General features: G+C 39.3%; 2 protein-coding genes across 5 annotated transcripts in view; one reads left to right on the forward strand and one right to left on the reverse strand.

Moving 5' to 3' along the window:
* Positions 1-7,981, forward strand: part of NUBP1 (nucleotide binding protein 1) — a 14,156-nt gene extending 6,175 nt beyond the window's left edge. Inside the window, exons 11-13 of one of the 4 annotated variants that reach the window (XR_004754578.1) lie at positions 188-251; positions 1,045-1,303; positions 7,609-7,981. Coding sequence is in view for 2 of the 4 variants with exons in the window: in XM_035339345.1 (XP_035195236.1) it covers positions 188-240 (53 nt within the window). In the remaining 2 variants the exon portion in view is untranslated. Of the gene's footprint in view, positions 1-187; positions 365-1,044; positions 1,304-7,608 lie in introns of those variants that run through there. The other 3 variants (XR_004754579.1, XM_035339346.1, XM_035339345.1) reach the window with 3 other exon arrangements.
* TVP23A (trans-golgi network vesicle protein 23 homolog A) lies at positions 1,086-11,292 on the reverse strand. Its single transcript, XM_035339350.1, has 6 exons — positions 11,016-11,292; positions 8,077-8,221; positions 7,110-7,199; positions 3,992-4,117; positions 1,953-2,082; positions 1,086-1,537 (listed from the first exon to the last, which is right to left on the reverse strand). The coding sequence occupies exons 1-6, from the start codon at positions 11,168-11,170 to the stop codon at positions 1,479-1,481; spliced, it is 705 nt and encodes a 234-aa protein (XP_035195241.1). The 5' UTR covers positions 11,171-11,292; the 3' UTR covers positions 1,086-1,478.
* Positions 11,293-20,157: the final 8,865 nt, after the last annotated feature.

Here is a 20,157-nt window from a genome sequence, read left to right on the forward strand (position 1 = left end):
CCATACAAGAACTACCTTAAGAGCACATGACATAGAGTTTTTGAAATAACAACAGCTGGGGAAATTCCTAAGGCCCTTTATTGCTGATTAAGGCCTAACCTGTGATATTTGTACTAATAGGAGACACGCTGATGCCTGATATGCAACTGAGATATTACTTGTATTACTTTCTCCCTTGCCTCTCCAGGGATTCAGGAATACTGTGATCTACAACATACTCAAGAAGAAAAGATTATCTAATTATGAGCGAAGTAAAAATGTATTTCATGTGTAATTATAGAAAAGTAACTTATGCCTTGATTTAATAGAATGAATGTATTCTTTTTGTATATTGCAAATAAATTCTTATTATTATTGTCTTTGCCTTAGGTTTTTATTTCCATAATTTAAGATTCTTGAAGTTCACAGGTATCTCAAAGCTTGCTATAAAGTTTTTTTTAAAAAAAAAATCCTGTACATCTATGTTACAAAGGTGTAATCTGAATTCAATGTCACCATACTAATAGCCTGAATATGAAGTTGTCTTTTGAAAACATCTGTATGCAAGATTTTGTTCACAAAGTTGAACATAAAATACATTTAACTGATGTTGGGATGTTGTATCTGAATAATCTAATATGCATGTGTAGTAGTAGGCTTTGCCCTACACTCTGCACTGGGATTAATTGTAACACCCACTCTCTTACTGCAAAACATCCCATAAGCATCTTTTTCCTTTCACTGTAAAAGATCTATATTTTGAGTAGAATCGTTTAAGTGGTCTTTTTTTTACTATTGGCATCAGTTTTAAAATAAAAGCCTGCTAGAGTTTAGGCAACTATGATTACAGTATAACTATAATATTTTATTACAGGTAGAGAATAAAATACATGTATTTTAATTAACTGTGGCTGCTCCACACAAGTACACTGTGAACTTGCTGCAAGATTTTTTTTTTCCTCTACTAGATCTTATGCCTGTATTAAATACGATAACAAATATTAAATTTGGTATCTTAAATAACAAAGTGGCCCTTTATGATTGTAATTCCTATTTTTGCCACGGAATCAGCTCTGAGAAATCAGTGAGTGATGTGTACAAGAGGAGAAGGTAATTTTGTTTTATTAACTGTAGTTTGAAAATTAAACAAGTGATCATTGTCTTTTGACTATACTGTAATTCTCAGTTAAGATAATCCAATAGTTTCAGGTTAGTTTTTTTTTTTTTTTTTTCTAAGGACATGTCTGCTCATAAAAGTTCTGTATAAACCACAAGCACTGTTCTCAAGCCTTTTACTCCCTTTTGGTGAAAGTCTTATTTTGAAGTAAGTAGTCTTTACCCAAGGCTGTAAACCTTTCGGTCTGAAGACAGAAATGACAAAATCATTATTTCATGCAGGTATAATTCTAGAAGAGCTTCACTTCAGTAACTTAATATGAAAAACAGCTTTCATAAATCACTATTTTTACTGGTTGTCTTTTTATTATTTCCTTAAATGACTATCTAGTTCCTGTCTTTCCATGTTCTTCATTGCAGTCATCTGAAATCCTTGTCTGTCCTGCAGAATGAACACAGGAAAGATGGGTGTCACCATAAACCAGTATGTAGGAACCATCAACCTGGAAAAGGCTGGTGGAAGCCTCAGGGTTTAAGACTGCTTTTCCAGGTGTGCCTAGGCATTACAGTACCTCAGAAGGCATCATACTGAAGGTTTAACTTAAAGGAAATTCTTCAGGGGCCTTGCAAGCAGCTCAGTTGTGAAGCTTCAGCAAGGCTCCTGAATACAGAGCAGACTGCCATGGGATACAGCCCCTCTGCGAGATTGCATAAGAATGGCTTATTGGAGAATCAGGGTAGCCCTGTCAGAAGCTACATTAGGAATTAATACCAGGAAAAGCCAAAAACAACAATGTGAGGCAGGTCAGCATTTGATACCTCGTTGTTTATAGCTGGCGGTCCAGCTTGGTACTTACTCTTGGGAACATCTGCTGTGACAAAAAAACTCGAAGTTATTCTGCTGATGCTTTTTTGTCCCCCTACTTTGCAGTGAATGTATCCATATAAATTAGCAGTTTGAAGGGAGTTCCCAGCTATCACGAGAGCCTGTGGACAAACAAAAGATTGGCTGGGACAAATATACTGCCATGTATGTAGACATGCACATATATGTATGTATACTCTATACATTCATGCTGTAAGAAAAGAATATCCCTTCAAATAATGAAAGACCTTAAAAGAGATCCAACCATACTAAACATCGTAGTCCCTTTCTGCAAAATGCCTTTTTTTATCAAAAACGTGTAAAAACGTATAGTTTGTTTTTTTTTTTCCTCTGGCTCAGGCCATTCTCCGTTTTGAGAAACTTCATTACTTTCCTAAGAGCACTTACCCAAAAAATCACCTATTTGAACAATTCCATAATCATTTCATCTTTTAAGCCTGATCATATCTAAGAGCTTCACATCCAAACACACAGCAGGCCTGCAGACATGTTTAGCTGCCAAATGCCTTATTACACACAAGTAAGATCCTATAACTTTCAGATCTACAAACAGCATCAATAGATGTCAATCAATATCCATCGTTAGCAGTATAAATGGCAGTATAAATGAGGTCTTTTCGTGGTGCTAAAGGCTTAGCAGCAGGCAAAATCCAATTAATTAACTGATAATGTTTTTCTTAATTTCCTTGAAGCTATCAAACTCATTTGGGTAACATGGTTTTACAAGCACCTGAACAAACTGCATCTTCTTTGCTTAGCAAACAATCTGTTTTTCAAAACTAAAGGTGGAGCTGTGAAGGAAGACAGCTGGTTTAATTTTAACTATTGTTTGTATAGTTATGCCATTTGGGGCATTAGAAAGCAGTTAATGATTTGCAATAGATTCATACCTGTTATCTGAATTTCCTCTTTCATTTACTAACAAAATGTGATCTCAGCTATTATTTGTTCTGTAGCAGCAGGTATGCAAGATGCTTTATATCTTTTAAAAAAATATTAATAAAATTGTACTTTGCACAGTTCAGAACTTGACAAAATGTATTGTGTGGTGATTATGCAAGCACAATTGAAAAGTTTACAGAGGAAAACAAAGATTTCATAGACAAAGCATCAGCATAATGCAATATATAGGGTACAATTTCTATTTAGGAAAATGTGTAATGTTTTGCTTTTCCTCCGTAGAATAGATGACTTATAAATACAACAATTAAAGAATCACAGAATCATCTAGGTTGGAAGAGACCAAGATCACCGAGATCACCCTCTGACCTAACACTAACAAGTCCTCCACTAAACCATATCTCTAAGCTCTACATCTAAACATCTTTTAAAGACATTCAGGGATAGTGACTCAACCACTTCCCTGGGCAGCCAATTCCAGTGACTAACTACTCTTTCAGTAAAGAAGTTCTTCCTAATATCCAACCTAAACCTCCCCTGGTGCAACTTTAGCCCATTCCCCCTTGTCCTGTCACCAGACACATGGGAGAATTATAAACTATATAGTTATATCTCAACTTATCAAGATTTTTAAGTGCTGTGGTAAAGGTTCTTTCAAAAGGGAATGGTACCAGACATCGAAAATCCTTACTTTTAAGAGCTAATAACATTCAAGTCCTGAGGAGATGTGAAAACCTGAAAGCCAGCACTTCTGGTTCACTTTTTGTTCTCTCCTGCTAGTTTCCTTTGACGGCAATAAAGAAGTTGGAGAAAACCAAGATGCTACAGTTAAAAATGAGGCGGCAATTCTGTCAACTACTTAAGATGCTTTACTGGAGATAAATGAAGCAGTTGACAACTGACAACCTAGTAAAAGTGAGGCTAAAAATGATCCATTCTGAAGTGCAGGGCTTGACTGCAGAAAACTCCTCTGACTCCCTGAAGCTGTTAGGGAGATTTTTGTAATGTTGGAGATTTTGGTACAAAGATTGTTGCAAAACTACAGATCTGGGTTTTCCCTCAATTAACATTACTTGTCAGCTGTAGCTCATTCAGTAATGCTAGACTTACCAGCCATTTCAGCTTCAGGGAAAACAAGGTGCTGAAGAAAAATACAGTCCAAATGACTGGACAGATAATGAGGCCAAGCCAAAAGATTCGAGCTTCAACTTCAGTTGAGGCAGCTATTGTAGACACCTAGTAAGAAAATTACTGAAACTTTTAGTCACAAAGACAAAACCCATAATAAGTAACATATCAGTGGAGGAGGAGGAATGGACAAAACTACTTGTTTACCCAAATTTCATTTATTACATGCATACAGACAGGGTGATGCCAAATTTTCTGCCTGCTGCCCTACTGTACATGATAGTATTTCTTTTCAAAATGCACTGTTTTCTTTTTCCTGTTCTCACTTAAATGAGATAACCCATTCCTTTTGTCAAAGGTAGTTGCCACTAATGCTACAGATTAAGAGTATTTTATAGTCAAAAGCTCTGTATGCTAACCATTACTTTTAAACTTCAGAAAGACTAAGTTAAATTTGATATTAGATTTTAAACTTTACCAAGGGCTAAGAGAAGTGTGAAGCAGAAGATAGTGTTACCAGCAGAACTTCAGTGTGAGTATTTTGCATTCTGAGGAGTAGTTTTGAGACCTGTGCCATGATCACAAGTCAAAAGCATTGGGGAAAAAAATCAGTGTAGTATCAGAAAAAAAAAAAAAAAAAAAAAAAAAAAAAAAAAAAAAAAAAAAAAAACTAATGTGGCAATGAGTATCTATTCCAAGTGCTAACAAGCAGACTTTAAGGATCTGCACAGGATTGATCAGTTGGTTCCAGTACAGACAATTAAATTCTCATAGAAGTGTCAATTTCTACACTTTATAAAAACCCACTTAGCTTAATTTAAACCTGGTGTGATGGTTAGTTTTATATCATGTAAACTAATAGGTCAGTCTTGCTTATGAAGTCCATTGATATTTGATAAATTAAGACATGCAGCTTCAAAATGCCTAACGCTACTGTTGGGCACCACAGCAACTGCTAGCACCTCTCTGAAGGGGGCATCATCATTCAAGGTGCTCTATTTGTGTTCTTCCGGGAGAGCAAAAGCCTCAAGGCAGGCTGCAAAAAAAAAGGTTGTGGATTTCTTCTAGTCAGCACAACTCAAAAGGATCACTGTTAGCTCCAAGCACTTAAGAGAAACTAAGCAAAGATTTGCTCAGAAGGTTTTGATCCTTCCTGAAAGAACAGAATTCAAAATCACACACCAACCATCATGCCACTCAACCATCACCAGTGCTACTTTCTGAAATATGAGCTTCTCAGCAAGAAAAGAAAACTCAATGGAGTTTGGAAACTGAAAAGATTCTTAGTTCAGTACCTAGAGTTCTCCCTGTGAAAATAAGATTCATACATCCATCCCATGTTAGACAGATGGTGGTATCCAGCAAATGTGGTTAAGCTACTCTATTACACCAAAGAAAATCCTGAGAGATGCATGAATTAGCAAGTGTCTAATTTTTCTAAATACACTCTAAATCAGTGATGTTGGAGAGACCCAGAGAATAATGTTGCTCTGTGCCTTCACAATTACAGAACAAGAAAGATGTTCTGAGTCAATAAAAGAGCTTCATCACCTGTATCCAGAACTACTGACAAATTACCCAGCAGGGTATTAGCATGAACTATGCATGGGAATAAAAATCTCAGTGCACCTAAGAACTCCACACCTGAAAGAATTAATTAACTTGATGAGCAAGATTACAAAAGGCTGCAGCCCCCTAAAAAAAAAAAAGAGTTCTAGGTTGAACTTCTGTCACAGTAGCAGTGCACCAGGAATTGGCTGCTTGTTATTGGTGAGTGACTTAGAATATTTCTAAGCAAATCCATTCCTTAGAGGAAGAGATTTCAAAAAGCTGCCAGAGGACTGGGAAGGGAGGTGGGGACTCTGGAAAGTAAGATGATTGTGTGTATTCCGGGACTTGTAAATGATAAAGTAGTTACGGACAAGCCGTGACCAAAGTACAGTCCACCCTAACTACATGCTATACTATGACTTTCATGTTTATCAAATTATTTGCTACAAGTTTTGGAAGGCTTGAGCCCATACAAGTTGACTTTGTACTTCTTGGCTGGAATTAGCAAACTGCAATAAGTGAACTAGGGAACATGCTTACTCGTTTTACGGTAATATTGCAGTCAGGAGGTCATCTCATAAACACCCTTGCTTTTAAGGTCTAAGAAAGTTCTTGCTTACTGCCACAGATCAACAAAACTAAGATACTCTGGAGGTCTTCTAGCTTCTCTGCTTTCCTGCAGACTTTCCTGTATTCCCAATTTCACGTGGCTTACAGGCAGAAAGCTGGCATCTCTTAGCTTCTTACTGGCGTGCAGCCATGCTGCCTGCTGGGCTGTGGCAGGGCTCCAGACCTGCACCTTCAGTGTTTTATGCTGGGCTCCACAGCTGGGGTGCGTGCACAGCTAGGTCTGTGAAAAAGGGATGTCCCAGTTAGCAGCACTTCAAGTGCTGTTCTGCAAGCCTCTTGCCTCAATGGGATTTTGGACAATGTTAGGAAACCAACATGAAAACTGTTTAATCTTGACCCTGGAGGCACCGCCAAGTGCCATTTGGTAGTTGGGTTTTTGTTTGTCTTTTTTTGCTCAGGGTGTTGGGCAAGCACTAGCAGTGTTGGAATGCACAGTGATTCGGGTACTACAGCCTAGCATATTCCCTGCGCATGAATAAAACTTTAAAAAAAAATCTTAAAAACTGCATTTGAACTCTTCAGCCTTGCTTTCAACCTAGCTCTTTCCTGAAGAGAATTCCCTTTTTTAATTAACTAAGGGAAGATGTGTTTATTACAAGGTGTTCTCACTTAAATTAAAATAGAACTACCAGAAATGTCATATATAGAACCACGATATAAATATTTATTCTGCTGATGAGCAGAAATGTTGCAGGTATGATGGAAATGCTGCAAGACCAATTCTCTGCTGAATACTTCCAGGAACTGACAACCTGGTGTGCTTGCAGCTGAATACTTGCTTTATCTTCTAATGAAACTAGATATTGAGCATTTTTGTAACAGTTACTTTTTTTGTTCCTTTATTGGAATTAGTATGGGGTTTACAAACTTTCATACGCACTCTTGTTTGTCCTGAACCTATTTTTGTTATCATTCTTACCCTTCTTGCTTCAAATACCCAGTGGCTTTTTCCGTCTTCATCGATCTGGTTCCACCAACGTAAACCAACCAGGAGCCTTCCTGTCACATTCTAGTGACACAGTTATTTGCATTAACCAGGTGCACAATTCACTTGTCAGACAACATTTAAAAGTAAGAGAAATGTCTTTAAAAAAATAATAATTTTATCAAATAGTAAATTTAGTTCTAAAAGCTATGTCAACTTGTGCACAACAGTCACTAATGATGGATGAGTTAATAGAAATTAGAGGCCTGTTCTTCTCATGTGATAAGTAGTGCAGTAACACTGATTTTAGAAATTATAGGATGTGCCCTTTCAAAGTCAGTATCTTGGAGAAGCCTCTTATAAATTCTTAGTAAGAGAGGAGAACACTAAACAAAACTATTTAGGGAAAATGAAAGATTAATTATAAGCAAGTTTGGAATCAAGCGAATTAAGACAATATTTTTGTGCCTGGATGAATGCTATAATTTTTCAGCATGCCCGAGAAATGAGTGCTTCACTTCAGTGCAGAAGTATCGTTCTGTTTTGAACGCCTGGGGAGTCAAGGCTGGCCTGACCAAGCTGCCTGCCCATGGTGCGGGCACTGCTGCTTCATCTGGGCTCCTGGCAGCATCACGCAGCTCCTGCACGCTGGCAGCGAGGCACAGAATTGCAGCTTTGGGCATCCTTGGGCATCCATTACTGAAAGCTAGTGTTAATTCATTTTTTCTAAGAGGGAAAGTATACAGACCAATCTGCCTCTGGAAAGGCAACTTGCTCACCATGTGTAACTTATATCAGTGACTAAAGATATGTACGAGTCTTCAATAAAATGGGTCAGACACGTTTAATAGATCTACAGATCAGTGTTTTTGTCACTCTTTTCAGTACACATCTTCCTTATCATTTTCATTTAATGGTGCATAATACTTTCAAAGGTAATTACTGTTCAGGGTCATCTTACCTTAACTGACCAGAAGTCAAAGGACAGAAGGAGGAGAATAGTGACAAAACAGGCAACAAAGCTGTTGCTGAACCAGTCACAGAACAAGTAGGTAATAATAGCACTCACTCGGAAAAACAGGTGGAAAAAGGTGGCCAGCGGGTGCCTGGAAAAACAACAGAGAGCACTTACGAAGTTATGGGACAAGAAGGGAAGATTTATACTTGCTGTCAATGCAGTATAACACAACTAGTTCTAGTCTGTAATGGTATCTCCATTTGTATCTGCTGCTATTTCATATGTTGATGTTGATTATCAAAGTGATAATTCTTCCAATAACCGACCTCCAATCAACAGCTAAAAGATGAGTTGTTCATGTTAAAACTTCCTCCAAGATGGCACAAAATCTGCATTCTTTCATCCATTTCTTTGGTACTGCATGAAGGAATCTAGTGGTTGCATTCACTACTGCACTCTGAACTCTTTATTTCATGAAATCAATCAGTGTAGAATTGAGACAGATCTCATGCCTTTCAGAAGTGTTTTGAAAACAGGAATGGGAACACTGAAGTAAAAAAAAAAAATCATAACAAAAGATATAGCATAAGACAAAATGAACCTTAGTATGTAATGACTGAGAACATGTCCTTTCACAGAGGAAGTACAATTAAGGAAGTTATTTTGAATGAATGTTCTTTTGAATGTTCTTTTGAATTAATATTCATTAACTTTGTTACATATTTGTGCTTTCCTTATCAAACAATTCTGTCTATTATGAAATAAAGGGAAACTTTGGAACAAGAACTATACAGAACTGAATTTTGGCCTGCACAGTAAGACACAGGTTTTGAGGAAAGCTGCAGTAAGCACAGTAAATTGTAACATGCCAGGTAAAAAGCTTGTACTGTATAGTTGTTTCCGTTAATTAGTTTAAAATGAGAACCAGATTAATTAAATGGACATTCCATTTAAGTAACTTATTCCTTTAAAACTGGAATGAATAAAATCTGTTTTCCAAATAACTTTTCCATCAGTGATGCCCCTCTACATCTTTAAACAATTAACAGTAGTATGGCCCAAGCCACAATTAATTTTAACAATTATATTTATGTATAATAAAAGATGCGTATATACAGTAATTAAGATTCTTCATAAATTTGAAATCTAATTACATTGAAGTTAGAATTAATGTTTATATCCTTATTGGAATGTTATTCCCGTGTGCCTATTCTAGAAATTAACTCATCTATAATGGAAATGTTGTGCTCATAGTAGTAAATGTGCTTGTCTGAGCAAGCAAGAATGACACGCAGCTGAACTTTACATTCACTCCTTCCTGATCATGCCCACACTAATCTCAAACTTTCCAAAAACTACTTCTGACTTAAAAACTAAACGTGATATTTGAAGTGAAAGGAGCTTTATCTAACCCAAGCGGGTGGGTGGGGGGAGTGGAGGGAGTCCTGTGAACTCTCAAACCCAGACATGGCCTTGCTATCTCAAACAGGACACAAGAGTTGCGTGAATGGTACATTTAGCAATAAAAGCTATTTGGAGAAGTCATAGTGCTTTATTTTGGAAGTCAGACGATGAATTACTGTTGAATACTGATGAATTACAGAATTAATCTGTTCTGATGTCAGACTTTGAAGACTGTTTACTGAGAAAGTCTGTGAGCAAGAGGCCTGCAGTTATTACAACCTTAAACACTTTACTGAGCCTGTAGAACAGATCAAGGAACAGCCGAGGAACCGGTGCTGTGGACCTCAGGACCTGAGACAAATGCTTCAGCGCAGTTTCACTTCATGCTGGCTCTAGGCTGGTCCTGCTGACTGAACCTGTGGCTGGTGCATGCAAGATGCCCTGGACTTGTCTTTTCCAGTTTAGTCTCATTTGTTCATGTGCTCCAAGTCTGCACCACAACACAAACCAAAACACAAACCTGCATCTAAACTGTCGGCTGCCACTAATGCACTGAAAACAAAGCGGTTCTGGGCATTTTAACTGTGGCTGGTTCATCAAGCAGGCACCCTGCTGTGAAGTCCAACGCAGTGGAAGGGCTGAAAGGCTTCCGCAGACACTAGTAAAACTGAGTGATTGTACTGTGAAGCTGCATAATTGATTGTGTACCTCAGATAAGCTGTCCAGTCTTAACAGCTCTTATTTTACTTTGTTTATGCATGCAATGATATTAATGTTGTAATGGACCGCAGTGATCTGGGGTAAGGTGGAAGGGGAGGGAGTAATAGAAATTTCAGCTGATCATGTGCAATAGTGCTGTGTATGTGTGACACATATGGGTCTTAAACTAAAAAAGGATAGGTTTAGACTAGACATTAGGAGGAGATTCTTCACTGTAAGGGTGGTGAGGCACTGGAACAGGTTGCCCAGGGAAGTTCTGGGTGCCCCATCCCTGAAGGTGTTCAAGGCCAGGCTGGATGGGACCTTGGCCAAACTGATCTACTGAGTGACATCCCTGCCCATGGCTGGGGGTTGAAGTTAGGTGATCCGTAAGGTCCCTTCTAACCCAAGCCATTCTATGATATGCCTGTGGCACGCACCTGTCTTCTCAACAGCCTCTGGGAGGACATCCTTCTGAAGCTCTGTACGGGACAAAAGTGGGGTCCCCAGCTGCAGGCAGCTCACCCCGAGGGTGTTAGGGCTCTGTGGCTTTCCCAGGTAAGAGCTACAGATAATGTCATATTCCAGGCATCACCATCCCTTGCTGCTTCCACCCAGAACAACCGCTCGCGCGCAGCGCAGTACCAGAGCTCACTGCCGGTGAGGAGGGAGCCCTCCTGCCGCCCCCCAGCTTGCCCGGTCCCCGGCCCTGAGCAGAAGGCGGCTACCATGGGCCGGCCCGGCCCCCTCGGGCCTCCCCGCCCGGCGCTCGGGTGCTGCCTCACGCGCACCCCCCCCGCATCCCCCGAGAAGGGGCCGCACCGGTCCCTCGCCGTTACCTGATTTGGGCTTTCCGCAGCGCCAGCTCCTCCTCGCCGCCCAAGTCCAGCGACACGTCTTCGGTGTCGTCCCCCAGTGCCTGCGGTGGGGACTCCCACAGCGCGCCCGCCGCCGGCGAGGGGCGGCCGGGCCGCGCCGCCCCCGCCTGCTTCATCCTCCGGGCGAGGGTGGTCAAGGAAAGGGCCCGGCCGCGGCCTGCTCGGGGCCCAGGGGTTGGGCTGGAGCCGGGGGAGCCTCCCGCAGCCCCGCACGGACACCCCCGGAGGGGCCCGGGGCTGCCACCCCTTCCCCGGGCAGCGGCCTGGCCGCCTCGCCGGGGAGGTGGGCCTGGGAGATGAGGGCGCTGTGGGCACCACCAGCGTGACGGGGGGGCTCGGCCTCTGGTAAAAGGTTAGGGAAGAACTGCGGGGTGTGCTTTGAATTGCAGGTGGATGGCGCAGCGATAAAGGAGAAGTGGAAGGATACAGCGATAGCGGCAGCGGGAAGCGTTCAGGAAGGTCAATAACTGGGGGAAGTAGCACGGTGAAGTGTGGCATCAAGGAAACAGCTCCGGCAGGGAAGTGTGAAGTGAAGGATCAAGGAAGAGCTGATACATCAGTCATTTGTAGATCTCACTAGCATTACGTAAGCCTGCAAATGACAGTGTAGTAGGCTTCTCTGAAATATCTAACCGAGTGTGTATTTTTAGTAAGCACAGAAGCTGCCAAAGTGAACATTTAAAATATTAATTGCAAAGTAGTTCTGTGTAAGCACTATTATTAGAGCAAGACTATACCTAATGCATCAGAAAATCTGTCAGAGCTGTTCTCAGTAGGATTTGCAATTAATATAAATTATAGGGGGGGAAAGGTGTATGCAATGATGTTCATATAGTGGTAGCTCTATTTTGACCTTGGTAACCTTAAAACAACACTTTAGGGTGTGTCAGTAAGTACACCAGACTTGAATTAAAAATTCGGGCAGTCTGTAACTGGGTGGATAGCCTACAACATTAAAATATTTAGGTAGGTGTCCACTCCCAAAGAAGAGAGAGTTAATCTCTTTGAGATCTGACTTGAGATACAGTTATTAAATAATTCTGTAGATACCTGAAGTTGACACACAGTTCACTTACTGTACCAACAGGCACTGTGGTTTTGAGAATGTGGTTATATGAGAATTAGCAGCAACTTAAACAGAACCAGCTTCTAACTCAGAAGCAGCTCCGGAATTGCAGTTACAGGTATTCAATAGTGGAGGCTTGGCCTCTTTTTGACTGCCAGATTATTCATTTTAGCTACTGTATTAGCTCTTCTTTCACCTGTCAGTACAGTTCTGCCAGCAAGTTGGATCATTGGAATTTAGTAATTCTGTTATATTGTCTGAGCTGTTAAATTTTTATTCTAGGGCCCCAGCAAATACTGTATGCTATGTTCTTTTTCAAGAAAGCCAATACTTATGTGGGAGAGGCAAGAATTAGCCAGCATTATCTGTTTTACTACTCTGTTGCTGCTAATTGACTTCAATAGCAATGGAATGATACAACTGAAGAAAGAAACAGAACCTATGGTTTGTTTTGTTCTTTTAATTTTAAAATTTATAAATGTTTCTTTAATTTTCCCTCCTTCTAGTGCTTGTCTCCACTGATTCACTGCAGGGATTGTCTGTTTTCCTAACAAAGTTTTAAACAATCCCACAGAAGATTGGCACTACACCATGCAAATAATTTTAGCAGTATTCTCTGGAAAGCTCTGTTAAATTACATTCTGTGATTATTGAAGGTGTAGTGTGGGTTGTCATTTTCTTTTGAAATAAATTAGCCTCTAGAAAAAATCCTTGGTCAAATCAATTCTTCAGGTTTAGAACTGGTCTGCGGTATACAGTTGTAAAGGAATTAATGTGGGAATTATTAGAAAAACATTGTTCATTAGAAGTTTTCTGTGTTTTCTAGTATTTCACAGGAGAAACTATCCTATTCCCAACATTGTACAGTGATTTTTTATTAAAATACAAATGATTTGAACTGTGGAAATACTAGTAACACAGTAAAGGTAACATAAATCCTCAAATACACACATTGAAGATTCGATTACACTAAATTAAGAATTGTGGTTTGGTTTTGAGGGGAGACAGGTTTTTATATGGGAAAACCTTGACCACTTTTGAAATATGTTAAGAATGCACCTAATTGCTAAGATGTGTATCATAAAATATTTCAACATATGGACACTCGTCACCCCAGCACAAATAATTGCCTTCCTATTGTAGAGCATTATCAGTGCTATACAACTGCTATGCATCTATCTCACTGTTTCAACTCCTTTCACGTACAAGAAATAGAACATCTTCTAAGTTTAGTACAGTGCTTTGTTGACTCAGTTAACTGAAGTCAGCTGATTTTCTCTTTCTCTTTGGAGTATTTCCTGGAATCTACACTGGCATGATTTCAGAGACTTGCCCTTTAAACTGTAATAAGGATATTTTGAATGTCTCAGTCATAGTTACTCTGGTTTAAGTTGCAGTTTTATATTCAGAGGAACATAATACTTGGAAATATTGTTAATTCAATAATAACTTAAGTAGCTCACTTGCATTAGATACACCTATGGGCTTTAGTGGGGTTCCATAAAATGCTTAAATTTTAAGGAGATGGGCCAAATTACAGAAAATATTAAATAGATAAATTTCGAATAGTGTTGTCTTTTAATTAATTTGTAAAAGGCGATTTCCTGTTTTGGCCCCACACTGATTTCTGTGGAATTTTTTGGCTGTACATACCTTAATTGTTGTAACTGGTAGTTCTGTATTAATAGAAGAGAAAACACAGCAGTTGCATGACAGATCAGAACTGTGTCTTTCACTTGGGTGATACCTAGCAATGTACTCAGAGTAGAGATCAGTTTCTGCCATCAGTATCTGATCAGTGAGAACTGGGTAACTGAAATACATGTCAAAGCAGAAGAGATTTCTTTAAGTCAACTATGACTAAAGAGATGAAAAATAGTTTCTGAGTATCTCAAGGAGTATAGATACCCATTATTGCACAGCTACTTGTTTTATTTCTAAAATGAATAAGAGTGTCTATATTCCTTTCAGTGAGGGGAAAGAAGAAAAAAATACATTTTTATTAAATAGTTCACTTTATTCTCTGTATCACCATGTAGCTTTAGGCCTTACATAAATTGAGCTGTAGGAATCTCTGGTGCGGTTACCTGGGAGACAAAATGTTTTGCATTATTAACAAGTTTACTTCAGTATCTTTTCCTGGTTGTACTATGCTGTAGTCACGGAAGAAGAGCAAAAACAAAGGCATAACAAAGCAAAAACATCAGCTGTCTTCCAGGTCAGGGTGCATTGTTCCCCAACGCTTGGGATGCAGACTTTTTAGTGTGCTTTGCTTTATACATTCCTTGATACATTCAAACCTTCAGACATTCTCAGCTGTAGTTCCTGGTACTTGTTACTTCTGCAAATCATTTCATTTTTCAGTTTGGGAACTTCAGAAATAAGGAACTATCAGAAGTTTGATGTGACTTCAGAGATCCATTGCAGTAAGCAGGGATTGGATTCATGTCCCAGAACTGCAGTCTTCTGATTTCACCAGAACTGATGCTCGAGTTTGACTGCCTCCTTCCCTATATAAACGTAAAAGGCCTGTACATACTCACAGAAGCATCCAACACTTCTGCTGACTTGGGCCTGTCCTCTGTAGGCTTGCTGAGTAAAAATAATCTAACCATATTTTTACAAAAAGTCCCTAAAGGTAATCAAAGAGTTGAGAAACTTAGTTCAACAGAAGGTTAGTAGAAAAAAGACTGAGTATTATTGCTTTTACTGCTTTCTCTGTAAAAGGTGAAAATACTTACAAAAGGTGTAAGGTGCTTATTCATTAGCTCATTTTTTTCTCCTTTGCTGATAGCAATATCTGATAGTTCTGTTCAGATTCCAGAGGCCCATGTTGGGCCTTGTTCTTCAACCACAGCTTTCTGTGGCAAAGTCTACTTCATCTTTCATTGTAGACACTGTGGTTAAGTGTTTTTTTGCTATGTCTGCTTGCATTTGTTCTTATTTGTTCTAAATTGATATCTTGGAATTGGTATCCCATTACAGGGCTGCAGAAACATGGATCCCGAAGCTCCTTTAGAAGGCTGTGTGACCATACCTACTGTGGGAAAGGAATTCGCAGGTGGCTTTGCACTGTTTCCCACATCCCTGAATTAGAGATAATGAGGAAACAAGTTAGAGACAAGTGCACGGAGAAGCTAGACCAATGATAAGTTGTTGTCAGCGCGTGCTGTAGTTAGTTGCCTATATATACTCTGATAGAACATGCAATAGAGGAGGACGATTATACTCACATCGAGGTTGCATCGTTACTCCGGGACTGTCTTCCTTTCCGACAGCCTATGATCATCACAATTGCTGGCTGCAGTTGCAAGAAAAACTGCACAGCTACTGAAATAAAAGTCATGGTAAAGGCAAGTTTATGCAAGTGACTAAAGGTAGAGCTACTGTGACGCATATTTTAGTATCTTTTGTGTCTTGGGTGTGCAGAAGTGCTGCAGGGAAGCCCCTAAAATACATGATTTCTTCAACTGTCAGTGTAGTGTTTTTGCCCAGATTTCTCTTCTCCATCATTCTGAAACTTGACACAGAGCTGTGGTTTTGCACATGTCCTTTTCCTTGTTGGTTTGGGTTTGCATTTGTATTCTGTTACCCGTTCTTGCTCTATTTTATTTTAGTATAAGGGGAATTACAATTTTTGTCACATGCTCCAGTGTACTGGACTAATTATGTGAAGACCAAGTGATAGATATACATTTCTTTTAACATATTTACATTTGTACGGGATATACTTTTTTTCCCTCTTTCATCATTTTTTGTAATTACTCTCAGCTATAGATAAATGACAGAGTTCTTTAACAAGATGAATGCTGTTGTGCCCTGCCTGTCTTAAAACTATGGGCAAGAGATCTGCACGTTTACATGACACTTGCAGACCTATTGAAAATAGAGAGAAGGAATAAGACCTCCTTGCTGTCTCTCCCTCAGTCTGTAGGCCAGGGAGCAGCTGGATGCTCATGTAGGACTTGGTGCTCACGGTGTGCCTGCAGAGCATGCAGCTGCAGCCAACTGCTAGTGAAAACCCTTCACACTCCATCCATGGCTTTCTGATGAAATGCCTTTTCTTTAAGATAGCTTTTCCTGCATGTGACAGGTCTTTTCCTTCTTTTCCTAAGACTAGCAGGGAAGGTACCTCTGCATATACAGTGATGGCTTCCCCACCCTGAGAAGTGTCACAATTTCTCCTTGCTGTCTGTTGTGGCCATGCTGCTCCTATGGAAATTTTTGTTGGTAGTCTGCTGAAACTTGTTGCCTTCTTTCCACCTCTTCTCTCCCAGGTGAAAACAACATATTTCAATGGGACTTGTGCAGTTATTCTTAATTGTGATGAAACACTCAACAACTATGCATCAGTGGAAAACAAGACAGTTCTGTAACATTTTCCAAAGAACAAGTACAAGTCATTTCAGGAATATTTCCCACTATGTAACTGTTTCTGCAAGACAAGTGTAAAAAGCTCTGCTGACCCTTCTTGAGCAGGCATATGTGGGCAGGATTGCTGGAAGAAATTCATTTCTGCCGTGTTTGAGCAAGAGGTGGGGGCATATAGCTAGGAACAAACATCAGGTAGCTTTTAAAACAAATGAAATGTCACTGAAACAGACTACCAAAGTAAGAAAAACTATGCTCAGGTATACCACAAATTAAAGAGTAGCTGGACAGTTTTTCATAAACTAGACAGTTGTGTAATGTAACTACATTTTTTTTCATAAATTCAGAAGATGACCTAAAATCTACTTTGTATTTGTTTCCATAAACTAGTTCTGATTCTTTCTCAACAAGTCTGTCTAAATGTCTCTGTTTTTTGCACTGTGAACAATTATGCATTGAAACCTAGAGATCAGCTGCTTCTCAGTGTTACATGAAGATGGGAGGAAACCTGTTGCTTGAGAAAGCCTAGAATGGTGCATTCCCTGGCACTGTATTCCCTTCCTGTAGAACTTTATGGTGTTCTACAAGTGAGCAAGCCGTTAGGGATCTAAGACTGATGACCCTATTAGGACATTCCTACATTTAACTTTGCTTTTCACTTGTCTAAGAACATGAAGAGGTCCATTAGAAATTATAGAGCCCCTCTGCTATCAGCTCTGGAGCTCCTCCCAGGTAGAACAGATTGTTTGGAACAGGAGCAGAATCTGTTGAAATTTAGATCACAGAGGCACAGCACGCTGGTGAAAATAGTGTGGTAGAATAACAGTATGCTTGTCAGTGAGCGGTGCTTGTTTTGAACACCAACAAATTTTTGTTAATTTAGTTTTCAGTTGTTGCAGGTCTTCTGAGAAATTCCACACGTTCTAGAGCCAGTGAAAGTAATGAATCACTGTGATTTTAGGTGAGTAAGAAAGCGGTGGAATTACTGGTTTTGATGTCTGCCTCTCAATACAGAGAGGATGTAGGAAAAATGATACCTTGCTGCTGAAAACAGTTTAATGTCTTCATACATATCTGCTTAATTCTCCATGAAGAGAGCCTTGTAGTAGTAGTGTCCTCTTGGCACAAAAGATCTGGCCTGCACAAGCCAGGTTGTAAAATTTGTTGTTATTTATGCTGTGAAGCTAAAAATATGAGGGCTATGAGTTTTTTAACTTCAGTATTTTACAGGAAGCAGACTGGCAGCAAAATTGGGTACCCCAGACTAGTTAAAAAACAAGGTTATTTCTTCAGGAATACCTTTCAAAGGTAAAATCAATTAGGATGTTGTCAAGCAGCCATCTAACAGTTCTTTTGTTCAGCCTGCCTTGCTCCATCAGTTTTCTGAGAATGCTTGTCAAGTTCTGGGAGATTTTGAATGATCACAAATACTTACAGTCCTAATCTTTTTTTTTTTTTTTTTTTTTTTTTGCATTTGCTAGACTGGAAATTCCCTACCTCTTGAGTTTCTAACCTCAGTTGAGACAAATATATTCTGGGGAAATAGCCAGTATGACCAGCAGTGTTGTAGTCTCCTTGGGCTCTATGTATCTCACCTGCAGGCTTCATACTGCAGTACTGAGGCCCTTCATAGTGTTTGGGAAGCAATATGGTGGGTAATGCTAGAGGCATCGGTGTAGAAGGTTGCTGAAGGACTTTTACACAGAATTGCTTATGAAATCCTGGTTATGTACACATGACAAAACAAAACAAAACAAACAAACAAAAAAAAAACATTGGTAACAGAAGTCTCCATTTTAATATCCACCCAAATCAAGTTTCCATAGTCCAGCATTGTAAAATACAACAAAGTTAAGGGGGATGCTGATATGCAGACATTCACTAAGGGCAGCATTCTCTAATGCTCATGGATGTTGCTGCAAAGACCCAATTGATTTCAGTGGATACTGCGTTATGTGTTAACTTAATTCCTTGAAAATACCTTTAATGTTGAGTGAGCTGTTTTCTCTGGTTTTCCAATCAGCTAGTGTCACTGGCCATAAATTGGATTCAATACCACATTTTTTGCGGGAAACCCTTTTCTTCCAGGCTTATCATAGCACTAACATAGTGTTGGTTGAACAATTTTTTATGGACTGAAAAGTCTATTCAGCAATTTTCCTTGCTTTCTGATTGTAATGATTCAAGCTGTGTAGTATATTGGCATCAGCATTTCATTTCTTTGCTTCACAGATGAATGTGTGTATTCAGTGGCACAGCTTCCCTTCTTGTTTTAAGAATTCTCTTTAACCGACACACATACGTAGGTAGGTAAGTGATTCTGCATAGCAGCTTTATCTCTTTTTAAGGATCATTATGGTAGTCTTCTCTTGAAGTCAAAAGGAGAAGAAATGTAGTGCTCTGCCTTAGCTATAGAAGGTGCTAACAGTGGCAACATATGCAGTAAATAGCAAAAATGCATTGTCTGACTTAGTTCTCTTTTTCACACACATTGTTTGTGCTGTGATACATTTTAAAGAGGAAAGTTACTTAAAAAGGAGAACTTGTGCTTTTGATTTCTCTGCATTGAGAGGAAGTATCACTTCTAAGTAAATATTAGTCTACAGCTAATTTTGAAATCCAAATAACCACAGTTAAATGTTGGCAATTAATTTCTCTGGTCTTCCCAGAGACAGTAATACAGCTGAAAGTGTACCAGTGTAGGCGAGGTTATGGCCTTCAGTACCTGGCATCTGGGTATATCATGAGCCTTAGTAGATTTTACCTGGTGTCAAGTTAGTAAGAGAATTTTTATTATTATTATTTTACAAATGCAAAAACAAAAGCAGAAATAAAAATATTTTATCATATATATATATTTTTTGTTTTCAAAATAGAAAATTAGCCGTGCTAGAAGTCAAGTGAAGTTTTCAAGGCTTAATGTAACTAATCCCCTGCTGCTCATTTTGCTTACAGCTACAAGATAATCATTTTTTAAAGTCAGAGTTCATCTAGTGCTTGATACCTTTGCCTATAGCACAGCAAAGCTGGGGAGAGCTGTATAAAAAATGCATCCCAACAAATGGTCTTGGATATATTTTTCTGGAAAACTCTGGAATTCTGAAAACACATAGGAAGAGTAAAGCACAGGGATTGATTGAGATCTTTATACACTCACACGTGTGAAGGCAATCCCACTTTGGATCTGTCTCAAATCTAAGTATAACAGAAAAAAAAATATTTGTATTTGGGTTGAAAAGACTATAATCTTCTCTTTGTGCAGGACATTCCCTGGGTACATTTGCAGGTAAAAACTGTTTAAGGTTTGAAACACAGAAAATCTACTTCCCTCATGCTTAAGTGGTAATCCTGATTAAGCATCACAAGATATTTCCTTGCTTTTCTACATCTGGAGGAAACTATCCCATGGATGCAAGTTCCTTGTTTGCCCACAAAATGAAATCTGCCATCCCCGTGTTACCGTATTTCTTCCCCCCCGACACCTCTTGTGCCAGTCAAGCACACATGCCCTGGAGCATCAGGCATGGCTTTCTGTACCTAGCTTTTACAAGAGCTAAGTCAAGGAGCTGCAGAGACTGGCAGAGAACTACAGTTTAAATTGACTTTCTTCTTTTAATAGACAGCTTCCCATGTTGTTTGGACTCTCTTCATTTTGCATCAGGAAGG

This window comes from Oxyura jamaicensis, chromosome 14 (genome assembly GCF_011077185.1).
Source record: "Oxyura jamaicensis isolate SHBP4307 breed ruddy duck chromosome 14, BPBGC_Ojam_1.0, whole genome shotgun sequence".
NCBI classification, from domain to species: domain Eukaryota; kingdom Metazoa; phylum Chordata; class Aves; order Anseriformes; family Anatidae; genus Oxyura; species Oxyura jamaicensis.